This window comes from Dermacentor andersoni, chromosome 1 (genome assembly GCF_023375885.2).
Source record: "Dermacentor andersoni chromosome 1, qqDerAnde1_hic_scaffold, whole genome shotgun sequence".
Lineage (NCBI taxonomy): Eukaryota > Metazoa > Arthropoda > Arachnida > Ixodida > Ixodidae > Dermacentor > Dermacentor andersoni.
The window spans coordinates 317,996,041-318,009,346 of NC_092814.1; the positions used below are offsets into that span (position 1 = coordinate 317,996,041).

The 13,306-nt window shown below is 48.4% G+C and overlaps 1 protein-coding gene across 1 annotated transcript; it reads left to right on the top strand.

Moving 5' to 3' along the window:
- The first annotated feature begins 8,020 nt into the window (after positions 1 to 8,020).
- On the top strand, positions 8,021 to 10,310 carry LOC126539107 (uncharacterized). Its single transcript, XM_050185869.3, has one exon. It carries the CDS (start codon positions 8,038 to 8,040, stop codon positions 10,189 to 10,191), a length of 2,154 nt encoding a protein of 717 aa, XP_050041826.1. The 5' UTR covers positions 8,021 to 8,037; the 3' UTR covers positions 10,192 to 10,310.
- Positions 10,311 to 13,306: the final 2,996 nt, after the last annotated feature.

Sequence of the window (13,306 nt, forward strand, 5' to 3'; positions counted from 1 at the left end):
CCTTGACGATAAGGCCGGCGCGACCGCGCTAATCCGTGCCAAACGCAGACGCCGCCATAGGAGAACGTGCCTTCTCCTCCATTCGCCCCTCTCTCGGTGCCTTGCACACGATGGAAGACGGCGCGCTTGCTCCCCGTCTTCCACCCTTGAGCGAGAGAGATCGACCAGCCATCTTCGGCTCATCCTCGCACGCTCTCACTCGCACCTCTAGCATGCAGCTCGCGGCCACGCGGTTATCGAACTTGGACTTTATACGGAATATCACGGACACGGTGACGGCGGAAATGTTCCTGGAATTCTCTATATAATTGCTTTTGCAATGAAACGATGAGGGCTCCCGAGCTAAAGATTTGGCATGCCCCACATACTATTAGCAGAGGTAAAGCATTTTCAGAGGTGTGAAATCGTCAGGGCAGTCAAGCAATGCAAGACGTCAACGTGAATGCTTCCGTGTCTCTCTGCAGACTCCGCGAAGCGCCTGCAGCCTGCCCCTTCGAAGGCGTATCACCTCTTTCTAGTGACTTGTATCGTTGTATCATTCTTGCATTGCTGACTTGTATCATTCCCCGTCCAGAAGGCAAGAAGTGCCCACGTGGGCACTACGCACACATCGTTGTGCAGGGGAGCGCGCCTTCTGCTTCATCATCATCATCATCATCATCATCATCATCCAAAATATTGGTTTCTATTTACAGGGTCTTTTGTGGCTATCTGTCAGGGTCTTTTTTGACACTCTTTACCGAGTTTAGCAGGGGCGGCACCCTTTGTCCAGGGCTCCAGCAGTTTCAGCTGCCCTGCGTGCTCGCTGCACGAGACCAACTTGATCCTAGCAGTGGTAGCCGGCCAGAAGTGCCTGCCATTGCTCCCCACTTGGATTTATGATATTGGGGACTGTTGTCATATGTTGGCATTCCCGTGAGATCTGATACATTTTGGGCTCCAGGTATTTAGCTGCGCATCTGGCGTGGTACACGTTTTACTTGGTAGACTTATGTTGGGCAAGGTTCCTGCCTGTAGCTGTCTCGAATCAGTGACCTCCACCCTCGTGAGTGATTTATGGGGGGAGGGGGGGGATATCTTATCCTGGTTCCCCTGCAGTAGTGTGCCAACAAATCCGACTATTCATTTGGAACAGAAGGTCTACTTTCGAGTGTATATCTTTCGGGTACTCGGATTGTATACCGTTGAGCCACCCTGTCCGTCTCTTCGTTCCCCGTCATTCCTGCATGCCCCCGCACCCACAGGATCTTCTGTTGGATCGGCCGTGGCTGTGTTGTATTAAGTGTTACGCCGCCTCTGAGCTCGAGGAATACACGGAGTGCGCGGTGGCCTGTTCTGCCGTTCAGGAAATGCCGGCACGCGTCTTCTGAATCAGTTGGAATAGTTAGCGATTTGCCGGTTCTGAAGCTCTCCGCCGCAGCTAGAGCGACGGCTCCACAGCTTGAGTCACGCTTCTTCCGTTTATTGAGCCGCTTGCAGTTTCGGAAAGGCTTGCGTTGATGACCATGGCCATTCTGCATCCTCGTTCGGGATTTTGTGTGGCTGCGTACACATATACTACGTCGTTTTTGGTGGAAACGTGCGTTTGATGTCAGTGCATTGGAAGTCTTCAGCTGATGTCGCGTCCGGTGGGTCCCTTCTTTTAAAATATTTTGCGAAACTTTCACAAAGCTTGTAATACAACTTACAAAACGTATTTCTTGTTAATAATTCTTGCACGGCATATGCATTCTGTGGAACGATAAACAAATTAAAGAAGGCTCCCCAGGATTGGACCACGTGAGTCTTGTCTTTGCCGTCCGCCCATGAGGTGACGTGCAAGTGATGTTAGTCAATAAAAGTAGACGCGTCCCTGAGGTTAAATGTCATGTCTCCACACGACTAGTTCATTTATCAGACGGGGTCTGCAGAGCGCGCGAAGAGCACAAGCTTGGCCGAACTCCAGGCCTTTCTTCATAGCGCCCCTGCTCTTTCATGTCTCATCGTGCCTTATTCTAGCACTTTGAAGGTACCCTACCTAATATGGAATCAACAGAAATTCAAACCAAGAAAACATAGGGGAAATATTTGTTGTTTTACTTGGAGTGTAGAATTGATAAGCTAAGGGAAAATGAAAGTCGATGAAAAAACACGTAGTACGGTTAGAGTTTGTAGTATGAATATTCAAGCGGTAGGCGGCGGTAAGGGCAAGGCGTTTTCGCTACCTCTCTCGTAATCCCTAAATCTCTTGGAAATTTTGATGGTGTCGCTTATTTCATGATGGTTCAATGTGAAAAAAAAATGCTTCATAGCATTCTCGTTTAAGCTACTGCCCTCATATTTAATTGTTGAGCGCTCAAGGGAGTTCTACGGATATTTTAGCGCTTCCGAAGGCTCTATGAAGACGACGGCGTAACCGTGGCATGACGATACTGAAATAATGAAGCTAGTATAACGAGGACAGTACGACGACGACGGCATGATGATAATGGGATGACAACCGATGGTATGACGATGTTGACTTGACGACAATGGAAGGGCAATGATGGCTTCACTATGAGGATATGGCGATGGCATATTGCCGGCATGTTCGCGGCATAATGACGACGGCGTCAGTGTGATGAAATGATGACGGAATGACGTCGATTAAACGATTAAAAAGGTGTGACAAAAGGATGACGACGAGTGTATGATGATGATGGCATCACGACATCTGTATGATGAGGATCATGTGAAGAAGACCGCCTGCCGAGCCTTGTTTGACGACGTTGTAGGACGACGATGGTGTGACAATGATGGCGTGACATCAACTGTATAAGAATTTGATGACGACAATTACGTGAGATAGCTAAGCGACGACTTGGTGTGACGACGCCGATGTGAAAATGACAGCGTCACAAGCACGGGGAGGCGACGACGGCCCATAACCAGTGGCACACACCCCTGGAAACTGCAGATTGCACAATCTCTGGGTTCGGCGCTCTTGTGCGGACAGCGACAACGACCCAAAACTGAGAAACGAGCTAAGGAAAACTAACTCTTAAAAATAACTTGCCGATTGTTATGCCCAAACACCCACCCTCCGAAAAGAGCAAGGGTACGGCTCGTACCGGTCCTACTGACCCTCTTTTTTATCTCACACCATCTCTTATTACAGCGGAGCTGAATGTAACCAGGGTGCCATAGAAATTTCATGTCCGCACACAAAAACTATCATCATCAATGGCTCATACGCCCGTAAGTAAGCAAAATATGCAATGGCTTATAGCCCCATAAGCGAGAGGCTACAAGCACTGAGCAAAGTGAAGCGAACAGTTCTCACATTCTTTTTAACCACGCGTGCAACATACACAATGGCATGTCGAAAACTGCCATCATCAATGGCCCATACCCCAGTGGGCAATGGCTCATACCCCCGTTAGCAAGCAAGCAAATTCAATGGCCCATAGCCGCGTAAGGTAAATGGCTACTCAAGTGCGATGGTACTATCTGTGGGGTCGTTGTGAGTGATATAAATGTGTATGTTTCGGGACGGAAAAGGGAGTGGTTTGCCCGTTTCGTGTTGTAGAATTATTGCTAACCGACCAACCAGTGGCGTACGTGCATCTATTTGACATAATCATAGCATGTGTTTGCTGTTGCGAGTATGCAGACCAGTGTACATCACAGTGACTATAAAGCCATTGTGACCGTCGTTACTAAGTGGCAATCGAATATTATTCCAGTGCATTGGGTTCTCGAATAATGTAGTCATTATTCGAAAATTCGAATACGTTTTAAATATTATCGAATACATTACGTTGACCACTATACACTGCTGGAAAAAAGAAAAAGAAGTGTTTGCACTAACTGTTAAAGAGAAAATCTCGTTCTTTGAAGCTAAAGTCGTGATAAAGGATTATCATGATTTTCGCGAAGTAGTAGTGCCGATGGGACGCTGGTGGGGCCCGTATCTCAGAGGCCTCAGGAGTTCTCCTGAGGCCTCAGGGTTTGCTGGTTGTTTATTTATGATTCCGTACCGACGCATTGGTGAAGCGACCGCGCATCGGCTCTCAAGCAGCCTTTGTTGCTGCACCAAGCTGTCGGCTTTCGCTGGCGCAGCCGTGAAAACTTCAAGCGTACTTCCAACGTGAGGCCGATCACGCGAAATCACGCATTACTGGCTAAAAAGACCGCTCAATGAAGTTATTTTTTTTTTACTCCAGAGACTAATAATAATAACGTTGCAAAGAAATAAGCCTTGACTACGACGCATGTTGCGCTGCTGGCGGTCCGTTGATGGACGATGGATGGATGGGTGGATGCGGATGGATGTTAGGAGCGTCCGCTTTGGAACGGGGCGGTTGATTGCGCCACCAAGCTCTTGCTATCATAGTGCCTAATATACTAACCAAGTTAAAAAATAAAAAAAAAATAAAAAAAATCACTATGAACTTTCACAACCACATTTTCTGACCCTCTATTGCGAACTTTGCTTTTGTCAGTCTCCTTTATTTGTCATTTCCCTACTTTTCTTCCACCAATCTTCCAATCGCCTCTTACTAATCTCCATTGTTGACATGTTTACTTTTCCCCTGCTCTCGCTGAACCCAAGGGCTTCAAGGAGGCCAGTGGTGCCTAAATCGACTTCTGGGAAGCCGTCTTCACGTTCTAATAAAACATGCTCCATCGTTTCGCCAGCTTGACCGCAGCCAAACACATGCCTATTTTTCCTTCTTATATCTTGCTTTACAGGAGCGTGTTCTAAGGCATCCTGATCTCGCCGCGAAAAGTAATGAGCTTCCCTTTGAGTTATCATAAATTGTTTCATTTGGTATTTCACATTTGGTACCCAGCACGCCCCCTGACACCGTCACCTTTCCCCATCGGCACATGAAAACGCTGGTGGAAATTCTTTTAATTGCTTCACTGCAACATTAAGCGGTGGGATGGTCTACCACACCAATGTAAGATTTAATTTGCAACTGCAAATCGTCTTCTGGGACACACCTACCGGTTCCAAGAATAATGTGTATGTAGAAATACTATGCATGTTTTTAGTGAATGGCATTTTCTGTCCTCGTTAAAAATTAAGCTTTCGAATATGAAATTAAAATAAATTCCGGGGTCCTATAAGCCTTAACCACGTTCTCATTTCGGGGCACGCCATAGTGACTCTAAAAGGTTGACTAATTTTGAGCACCGGGGATTCTTCATCGTGCACCCAATGCGCGATGAAGAATTTTGTTCCCATCGAAAGCTATGTATATCCAACCGGCAGTGATATAAGTAATAGTTGCAACGTGGAAGCATAGCGACCACCGTACGATGAAAAGAAGCACGTGCAGGTGAAATTGCCTTAACATGAATGGCTTGGTGGCCTGGTAGCCGCAGTAAGTGAACTAAGCAGAGATGATGTGAAGCTTGTGAACAACATGTGTTCGAAGGGGCCCAATTTTGGTCTTGTCCACTGCACTGCATAGAAACCGAGAATCTCTGACAATAATTATTCTTGTAGCTTTTATGGGGAATTTTCAAAGGCTAAAACCATATAACGAAGTGTTCTGCTTTGAAAAGTGCACGTGTATTCAGGAAGACGAAGCTTATTAGATAGGCTACTCTAGAGAAGCTGAGTGCATTCCTGCGACTGCCTGCTCTTCTCATCAGGATGCTTCAATCGCTTTCTCATGCGCTTTGAGCAGCTATAGAAAGGCCTTTCATAAGGTTTGGTGGCGCTGGCGTGAACTGAAATCAATGCATTCTTCCAGTCACGGATGCTTGAGACATCTGGAGAATTCTGCACGTTTATACATTACTCATCTTTGCGTCAGGCCGGTAATTTCTATCCAAACCCCGTGTTTGCTGATGTATGGTCAGGAAACCAAGGAAGCCAAAACTTTTTGGAGACGATAGAAAATGAAAGCTTCCCTTCATCAGCTTCTGACTCCATTTCACGCGTCGAGGCGGTTCAGACTCCGCATGCTGAGAGCGAATAGCGACACGTCAGCGCAGTATGACGTTGCAACAGCCATTGACGTTTATGGCCGCACCCAAGGGTGTTTTTTGTTACATGCTGTTGTGGAAGTTATGTCGCAAAACTGAAATCCGACCACCACCGTCTTAGGAGGAGACGGTGAAACATTGGCTTATAGTGAAGAAAACAAATCGCTATCTTCACAGTCGCTAGGAGTTTATTATGATTCATTTTCCAATGCAGATAGTTGTCAACGTGTATATCTCTCTTACTGGTTTACAACGAAGTCTGAGTATCGTGACAAATTTTATTGGGGTTCATGCATCATAACTCAGCAGAAGATAATGCATAGTCCAAAATAGCCAGCTTTTATTTCATAAATGACGTCGCGTTAAATGAAGAGCCAATGCACATTATCTGTATGTGGACATTATCCTACAGGGCTCTAAATGTTTTAAAGTTTTAATGTTCAACTTGTTTAGCGATAAGCCGGAACCATGTAGTGCCAAAATGTCGTAGTTTTTTGCTCATTCTTAGTATTAATTTTTCACCTTTGCGTTCCTGCAAGCTACACAGAAGTAAAAGCGGACAGCAAGGTTTTTCTACGTAGGTCCTACATACTAATTGCAATGAAAGCAAGAAGAAGCACCTCATTCTGAATATCGGACGAGCTACGTTCGCATCAGCAGAAATTTTGCTGACTTAAACCACGATGGCAAATAAATGGGAAGGTAGAATGAAACTGGTTTATTGCACAAAACACGTTCGCTGGCAGCGCTGTAGAAAAAAAAGGCATTTGACGCTTTAGTTTGAATATTGGCGAAGTCCAAGGTGCAGAATGGCAGAATGCACGAGTTGGGGGACAGAAAATGACCGCAAGGTATAAATGCTGGGCATAAAGAAATCGTGCTGTTCTCTTTGTTCTCTTTGTTTGTGTCCAAACAAACAATTCTCTTTGTTTTGGACACATGAAAAAATTTGTGTGAGGTAGAAAAATAGCCCATACCGAAATATCACACGTTGGCTATATGACCCGATGCTCAAAGTTCACGCATGTTTATTTGCCGTCAATTTTCTGCTAGTTGGGTTGATTCCAATTTGTCCTATGGAAGAGATACTTGATGTTCTTAAGTTTGTGAGAAAAGCTGCAATATTGATAATTTTCACCTCTTGCAAAAAAGTCCCATAGCTGATACGAATGCGCACGAAAGGCAGCACGCTTCGTTGACAAAACACAGACAGTTCATAATTCGAAAAGTACAATGACCTGTTTGTTAAATAATTTATGCTGAACCCTTCGTTAAGCTACTGTGAGGAATTTGGCTTAGTTCCCTTCGATGCCGTGAACTTGTGATTTCTGACAGAACGAACAAAACGACAAGTTCCCTTGAGGTGACAAACTTTCCACTTGCTTTATCACGACTCCCACAGATCCGATCCGACAGATTCAAGTGTATACGGCTGCATTGGTGCACTTCGTTTCTGTGAATGGGAACATAACAATATGGACTGCCGCGCACGCTGGTCTTGCCAGAAACGAAGCGCTTCAAGCCTGCGCCCGTTTATTTACGGTCCGGGCGCAGGCATTAGATGAGCCAGGCTCCGTTGCGGCAGCGGCTACATTAACTGCGCGGTATCGCCTTCCAACTTTTCACATCTGTAGCCGCTACCGCCTAGAACGTTTAATCTTCCCGCAGCTAATAAACAAATCCTCGCGCAGGTGCGAGGTGCTGTGGAGACAGTGGCACTCACACCTGGCTCTCTCCTTCCCCCCCCCCCCCCACCTCATCGACACCACTCTCTACCGCTCATCTAGCTGGAAATTTTGCTGCACAACCAAAGCCAATTTGAATCACATCATGTGGGGGTACCCTAAGCACCCACCACCCTTGTTCCTACGTAAATTAATAGGCAGCGAAGAGCAGGGGGAGGCTGCCTTGCGATGCTCCAGGCGCGGTATCGTGGGCCCATTGAGAAGGTTGCGAGGGACTATCATGCGTAGCAGCCCCCCCCCCTTCTATCCGTTTTCCCCTTTCCTTCAAAAAAGAAAAAAAAAGTTTTCTGCCCTGCCCTCCCCCTCTCCCACCACCACCACGACGACGTCAATGCAGTATAAGCCCCACTACCTGGAAGAATCGGAGCTTTACCCAAATTCCATCATCGGGTTTCGGAAGAAGCTCGGGACGCAAGACGCCATGATCTTACTGAAGAACGAGATCATCGACGATACGACGGGCACCAAGGACAACAGAGCCATACTCGGGCTGGACTTGCAGAGCGCCTTCGATAAAGTGAGGCACTCGGCTATCCTGGCCCAAGTATCCAGATTAAACATGGGCAGAAGGACATACCAGTACATCAAAGACTTCCTGACGGAACGGACCACCGAAATCTGCGCGGGAGACCTGCAGTTCGAAGAGAAGAAGCTGGGAAGCGTCGGAACTCCGCAGGGCTCGGTGATCTCCCCGCTTCTCTTCAACCTCGTGATGATCGGGGTGGCCAACCGGCTAGAAAGAGTAGCGGGAGTCCGACACACCATCTACGCCGACGACGTTACGCTATGGGTACCGGGAGGAAGCGACGGACACATCGAGACAACGCTGCAAGAAGCGGTCAACGCCATCGAGGAGCAGCTGGGTGGGTCTGGACTCGTTTGCTCTCCGGCCAAGTCAGAACTGCTGGTGATTCCACCGACAGGAGCGGGCAGGAAAAGAAAGAATATGGAAGTCGAGTACGAGCGGCCCAAGATCACGGTCAAGACAGCGGGAGGACAAGTAATACCGGAGGTCGAGAAGATTCGAGTGCTCGGGCTGCACATCCAGCGAAACCGAGTCAACGGTGAAACGGTCAACAAGCTCGCGGCGAAAGCGGCCGCGGCAATGAGACTCATCAAGAGCGTGTCCAACAGAAGAGCGGGGATGAAGGAGGAGAGCCTGACTAGGCTCGTTCAATCCTTCGCAGTTAGCCACATAACGTACGTGGCCGCTTTCCACAACTGGAGGCCGAGCGAACGTAACAAGATAGGCGCCACCATACGCAAGGCGTATAAGGCGGCACTCGGCCTCCTCGGGAGCACGAGCACCGAAAAATTCATGGCGCTGGGAGTCCACAACACGCTGGACGAAATAGCCAAAGCACAGAGAACGGCGCAACTCGAGCGTCTCTCTGAAACGAGAACAGGAAGAAAGATACTGCGGGACCTTGGCCTCGAGCCGAGGGAAGGCGAGCAGCAGAAAGACGTACCTATGCCGGATAGCATCAACAGAAAGCTCAGGGTCTGCCCGATCCCGAGGAACGTGAACCCCGAGCACAACAAGGAGCGGAGGTTGGCGAGGGCCAGGGCTCTCGTGGACCTCCACGCCAGAAAAGAAGGCGCCATCTACGTGGACGCGGCGGAGTACCGAGGGAGCAGCGACGCATACGCGGTGGTGGCTGTCGGGGAATCGACGGGTGCAACGAAGACCGCGGCGAGCGTCCGGACTCGAGAGTCGCACCGGGCGGAGGAGGTGGCCATCGCCTTGGCCGTCTCCGACCCCGGATGCACTACAGTGTTGTGTGACTCTAGAACGGCAGTGAAGAACTACGCCAAGGGTAGGGTATGTAGTGAGGCTGCGCGCATATTGCGCAAGGCCGAAGACTTTGGACGCAAAAGCGCTGTGGGGATCAAGTGGTTTCCGGCCCACATGGGTAGTGACGTGTCGGAACGCGGGAACGTGAACCACAACGAGACGGCCAACTCGGCCGCGCGAGGACTAACCAACCGCGTAGCTGCAAGCACGGCCGACTCGGAGTGTTGGTCGCGGTGCAGTGCCAAGGACAAGATGACCACCTTCAACGAAATAGTGAAGTGGTACAGACTTAACAGACAGACTATGCCGCCACCTCACCCGGGGCTTACCCGGAAGGAGGCAGTGTTATACAGGCATTTACAGACGGGGTCCCTGCTCACCCCGGTGCTAGCTAAACACGTGTGTCCGAGCGGGTACGCGAGTGACGTGTGTAGACTGTGCGCTAAGGAGAGAGCCACCGCGGCTCACATCCTTTGGGACTGTAGTATAAATCCACGAGAAGCCAGCGAGAAAACGACGATCCCGCCGCAGCTAGAGGCTGCAACGAGGAGATATGACCAAGATACACAACTCAAGGCCGTCCAGCAGGTCTCGGCAGCTCTAGAGAGGCAGCGACCTCGCGAAACCGAGGAGAAGGGGGGCAGCACCCCGAGGAAGGGGGCGGCGGCCCTCTTGGATCCGTGGAAGTAGCGAGGAACCAAGACCTCGAGGAGCACAATGCACGAGACTGACGTAGTGGCCGCGTCGCGGTAAAAGCTTGTCCTCCCTGCGTGGAGGGAGCCTAACAGACTCTGCAGGCATTTTCACTAAAGTTGTTCTCTCTCTCTCTCTTACGAGAGAGCAATAAGCGCAAGTGCAAGATATTTGTAGGTGGATTAAGAGCTCTCCTTATCGAAATGACGAGCATACCCAAAAGTCTGTGCCTGAAACTGGCGAGTTTTTATATTCCCTTGCATGTCATGAATTACAACTGAAAGAAATCACGGATGCATGCTCCGAGCTACGCACAGGGCTAATTACGTAAAGTGAAGAAACGGTATCAAGCTCACCTGCTGGCACAGTTTAACACAAGTTAAAAAAAATGTGCAGAACGTACGCACTTTGGGAATCGACGTAAGCGAAGGTTTCTGTGCTGGATGCTTTGATTTATGATAATTAGCGGTAATCTTTACGGTTAAGAGTAATTTCTTCGACGGTCAGTCCAACACGAGATGTGTGAGTTGATGTTAAACATTACCTTGCGGGCACCGGGGCTGTTTTTCTGCTTAGTACACAGAACACGCATGCAGAGTTGTCTGCTTGCGCCGTTGTACTGCGCCATATCCTGCGTGAAGGTGGGCATTTTCATTGCCTCACACGGAAAATAGCATAGTGGCAGAAGTGTTAAACTGTATTTGAATTATGGGGCTGTACCTGCAAAAACATTATCCGATTATGAGGCACGCCTCAGCGGCAAACTCGGAAGTAATTTTGACCCCGTAGAATCTTTAATGTGCCCTTTAACCTTAGTGCGCGAGCGTATTTTCTATCACCTCCGTGGAAATACGGCTGCCATGGTCGGTATGGACCCCGCGATCTTGCACAATGTCATAGGCGCACAGCTGCGGAGGCGGGCACAGAAGTGTTGATTTCACCTGCGACCGTTTCCGTAGTTTCGCCCCGATGCCACAGTACCTTATTACGGCTTTGCGTCAGTACGCCGTGTGTCATTTGTCCGCTTGACATATTTGCGTGGTGTTTAGTTTTCAAAAGTAGGAGAAACCGTGCCGGACCTTGAACCTCAACTTACCAGTTTGCCCGCAGCTGCTGTCGTGTGAAGTAGTAGCGCTTCATCGCCTTCTCACTTCGCCTTTTCCCTCTCCCACCCGCCCCCCATATATATATGTATATATGGGTACCGCGAGCGAAGAGTGTCAACACAGTCATTCACTCATTTCGCGGCTGCGTCGGTTCTACCAATACCACCTGGAAGAAGTTAACGTCGAAGCACTGCCTGATGTCTGCGACCCTACGTCATCGAATGGAGCCGATCGAAATAACGCCCCTCACCTTGGCTACAGGCTACGGAACGAATACAGGGTATCTGAGCTACCATAGTTTAACACTCAAAGGCGGGTGGGACTCGGAATTACCATAATAATAATAATAATAATAATAATAATAATAATAATAATAATAATAATAATAATAATAATAATAATAATAATAATAATCTGGGTAATCATATTGTTCTTTTACTTCATCGTCACAACAATTACCCCGTCAGAACTTTCCGTCCGCATGTCCCTCTTAGGTGTGAGCCATTCGAACACATTTATCTGTATGCATGAGAGTATGTGTTCGTATTTTGCGGGTATCCCCCAAGCAATCCTTAAAGAAGGAAGACTGAATCCTGGCGCCTTTAGAAGGACTACGTTTCGAGCACAGCGGCATGAAATTCCAGCGAGCCCTGTGATTCTGTGGATTAGATTAGATTGCAGGATATTACAGCCGAGCACACGAACAGAACCACTTGTCTGCTCTGGCCACCATGTAACGAAGCAGGCTTGTCGAGATAACGTCGTAGCTTTTGAACGGAATACTTATGAAATAAATGTTGAAGCACAGTGAGAAATAGCGCCGGGGCTCCTTCAATTTCGCCTATTACCATCGCCCGCACATAGCATGCTCAAGGAATGAAGATAGCAACGTATTTCGATCGCAATAAACTGAATTTTAAACTCATATAACGATACTACTTTCAAACAAATACACCGAAAAAAATATAAAATGTTACGAAAAAAAAGTGCACCCCCGCCCGGCAAGGGGCGCCACAGTTTCGTTGCACAATCGTCGCGGGATAGCGACACGGCGACTAGCTCGCAGCGGTTGCTGGCGGCGTCCTCGCCAGGCCTTGCGCAAAGTGACCATCCTGTGAACGCAGTGGAGGCGGCAGTGCACTAGGATACGCCTATTGTGGTCATCGCGCCAGTGAACCGAGTGCACTTTGATGTCGCTGGTCACGTGGTCAGCAGAGAACGCACGGTCAGCGACTTAGCTTGGATAAGCGCAGGTGAGGTGGCGGTAAGGCCGCATGCAGAGCTTGGGGCTGTTGTGCCGCTGCAGGTGTGACAAGGTGCAGAAGAGCAGACGGCAGCCACACGTGCGGCGACGCAGGAGACGACGGGCGACTCCTGTCGGGATTGTCGCACGGCCTTCTAATCTGTTCTTGGCGAACCTGATGGAATAAAGAAAAAGATGTAATTGTGTGTGATTCAGTCACGAGGAGAGTCAATGTCCTCTTAGCAAACGAAAAATTTTAAGAATTCTTACAGCAGGTGAACAAATACTCTATCGAGGTAAACAACATTTTGATTGTTTGAGTTTGTGTGAAGCTGCTAATGATGTGTTCTGCGCAGTTAATCGAATATAGTGCAAAACAGCGATCTTTTCAATGTCTTTAGAACGAGTAAGGGACAGATTTATCTATTACACATCTAGGAAAGAAGGTTTGTCTATATGAAGGAGCTCTCCCAAAGGAATAGTTACGTGCTGACGAAGCTTTCGAGAGCGTAACTGTAGCAGAAGAGACGTTGCTTGCAATGCACAACAGCAGCATAGGCGAACATGGATGCGTACGTATACTATTCGAATTACTTCAACTACTCTCTCACGTAACCGTAAACGGGGAAATAAAACGCTATGTCTAATGCTGTCTGCGATATGTATAACGTATTTGCAGTGGAAGTGAAATAGGCATTGTAGAGCTTTGCGGACATGGAAACTCAGTCGTCGGAAGCAGGCAAGGTGGAGGAAGGCTCACGCA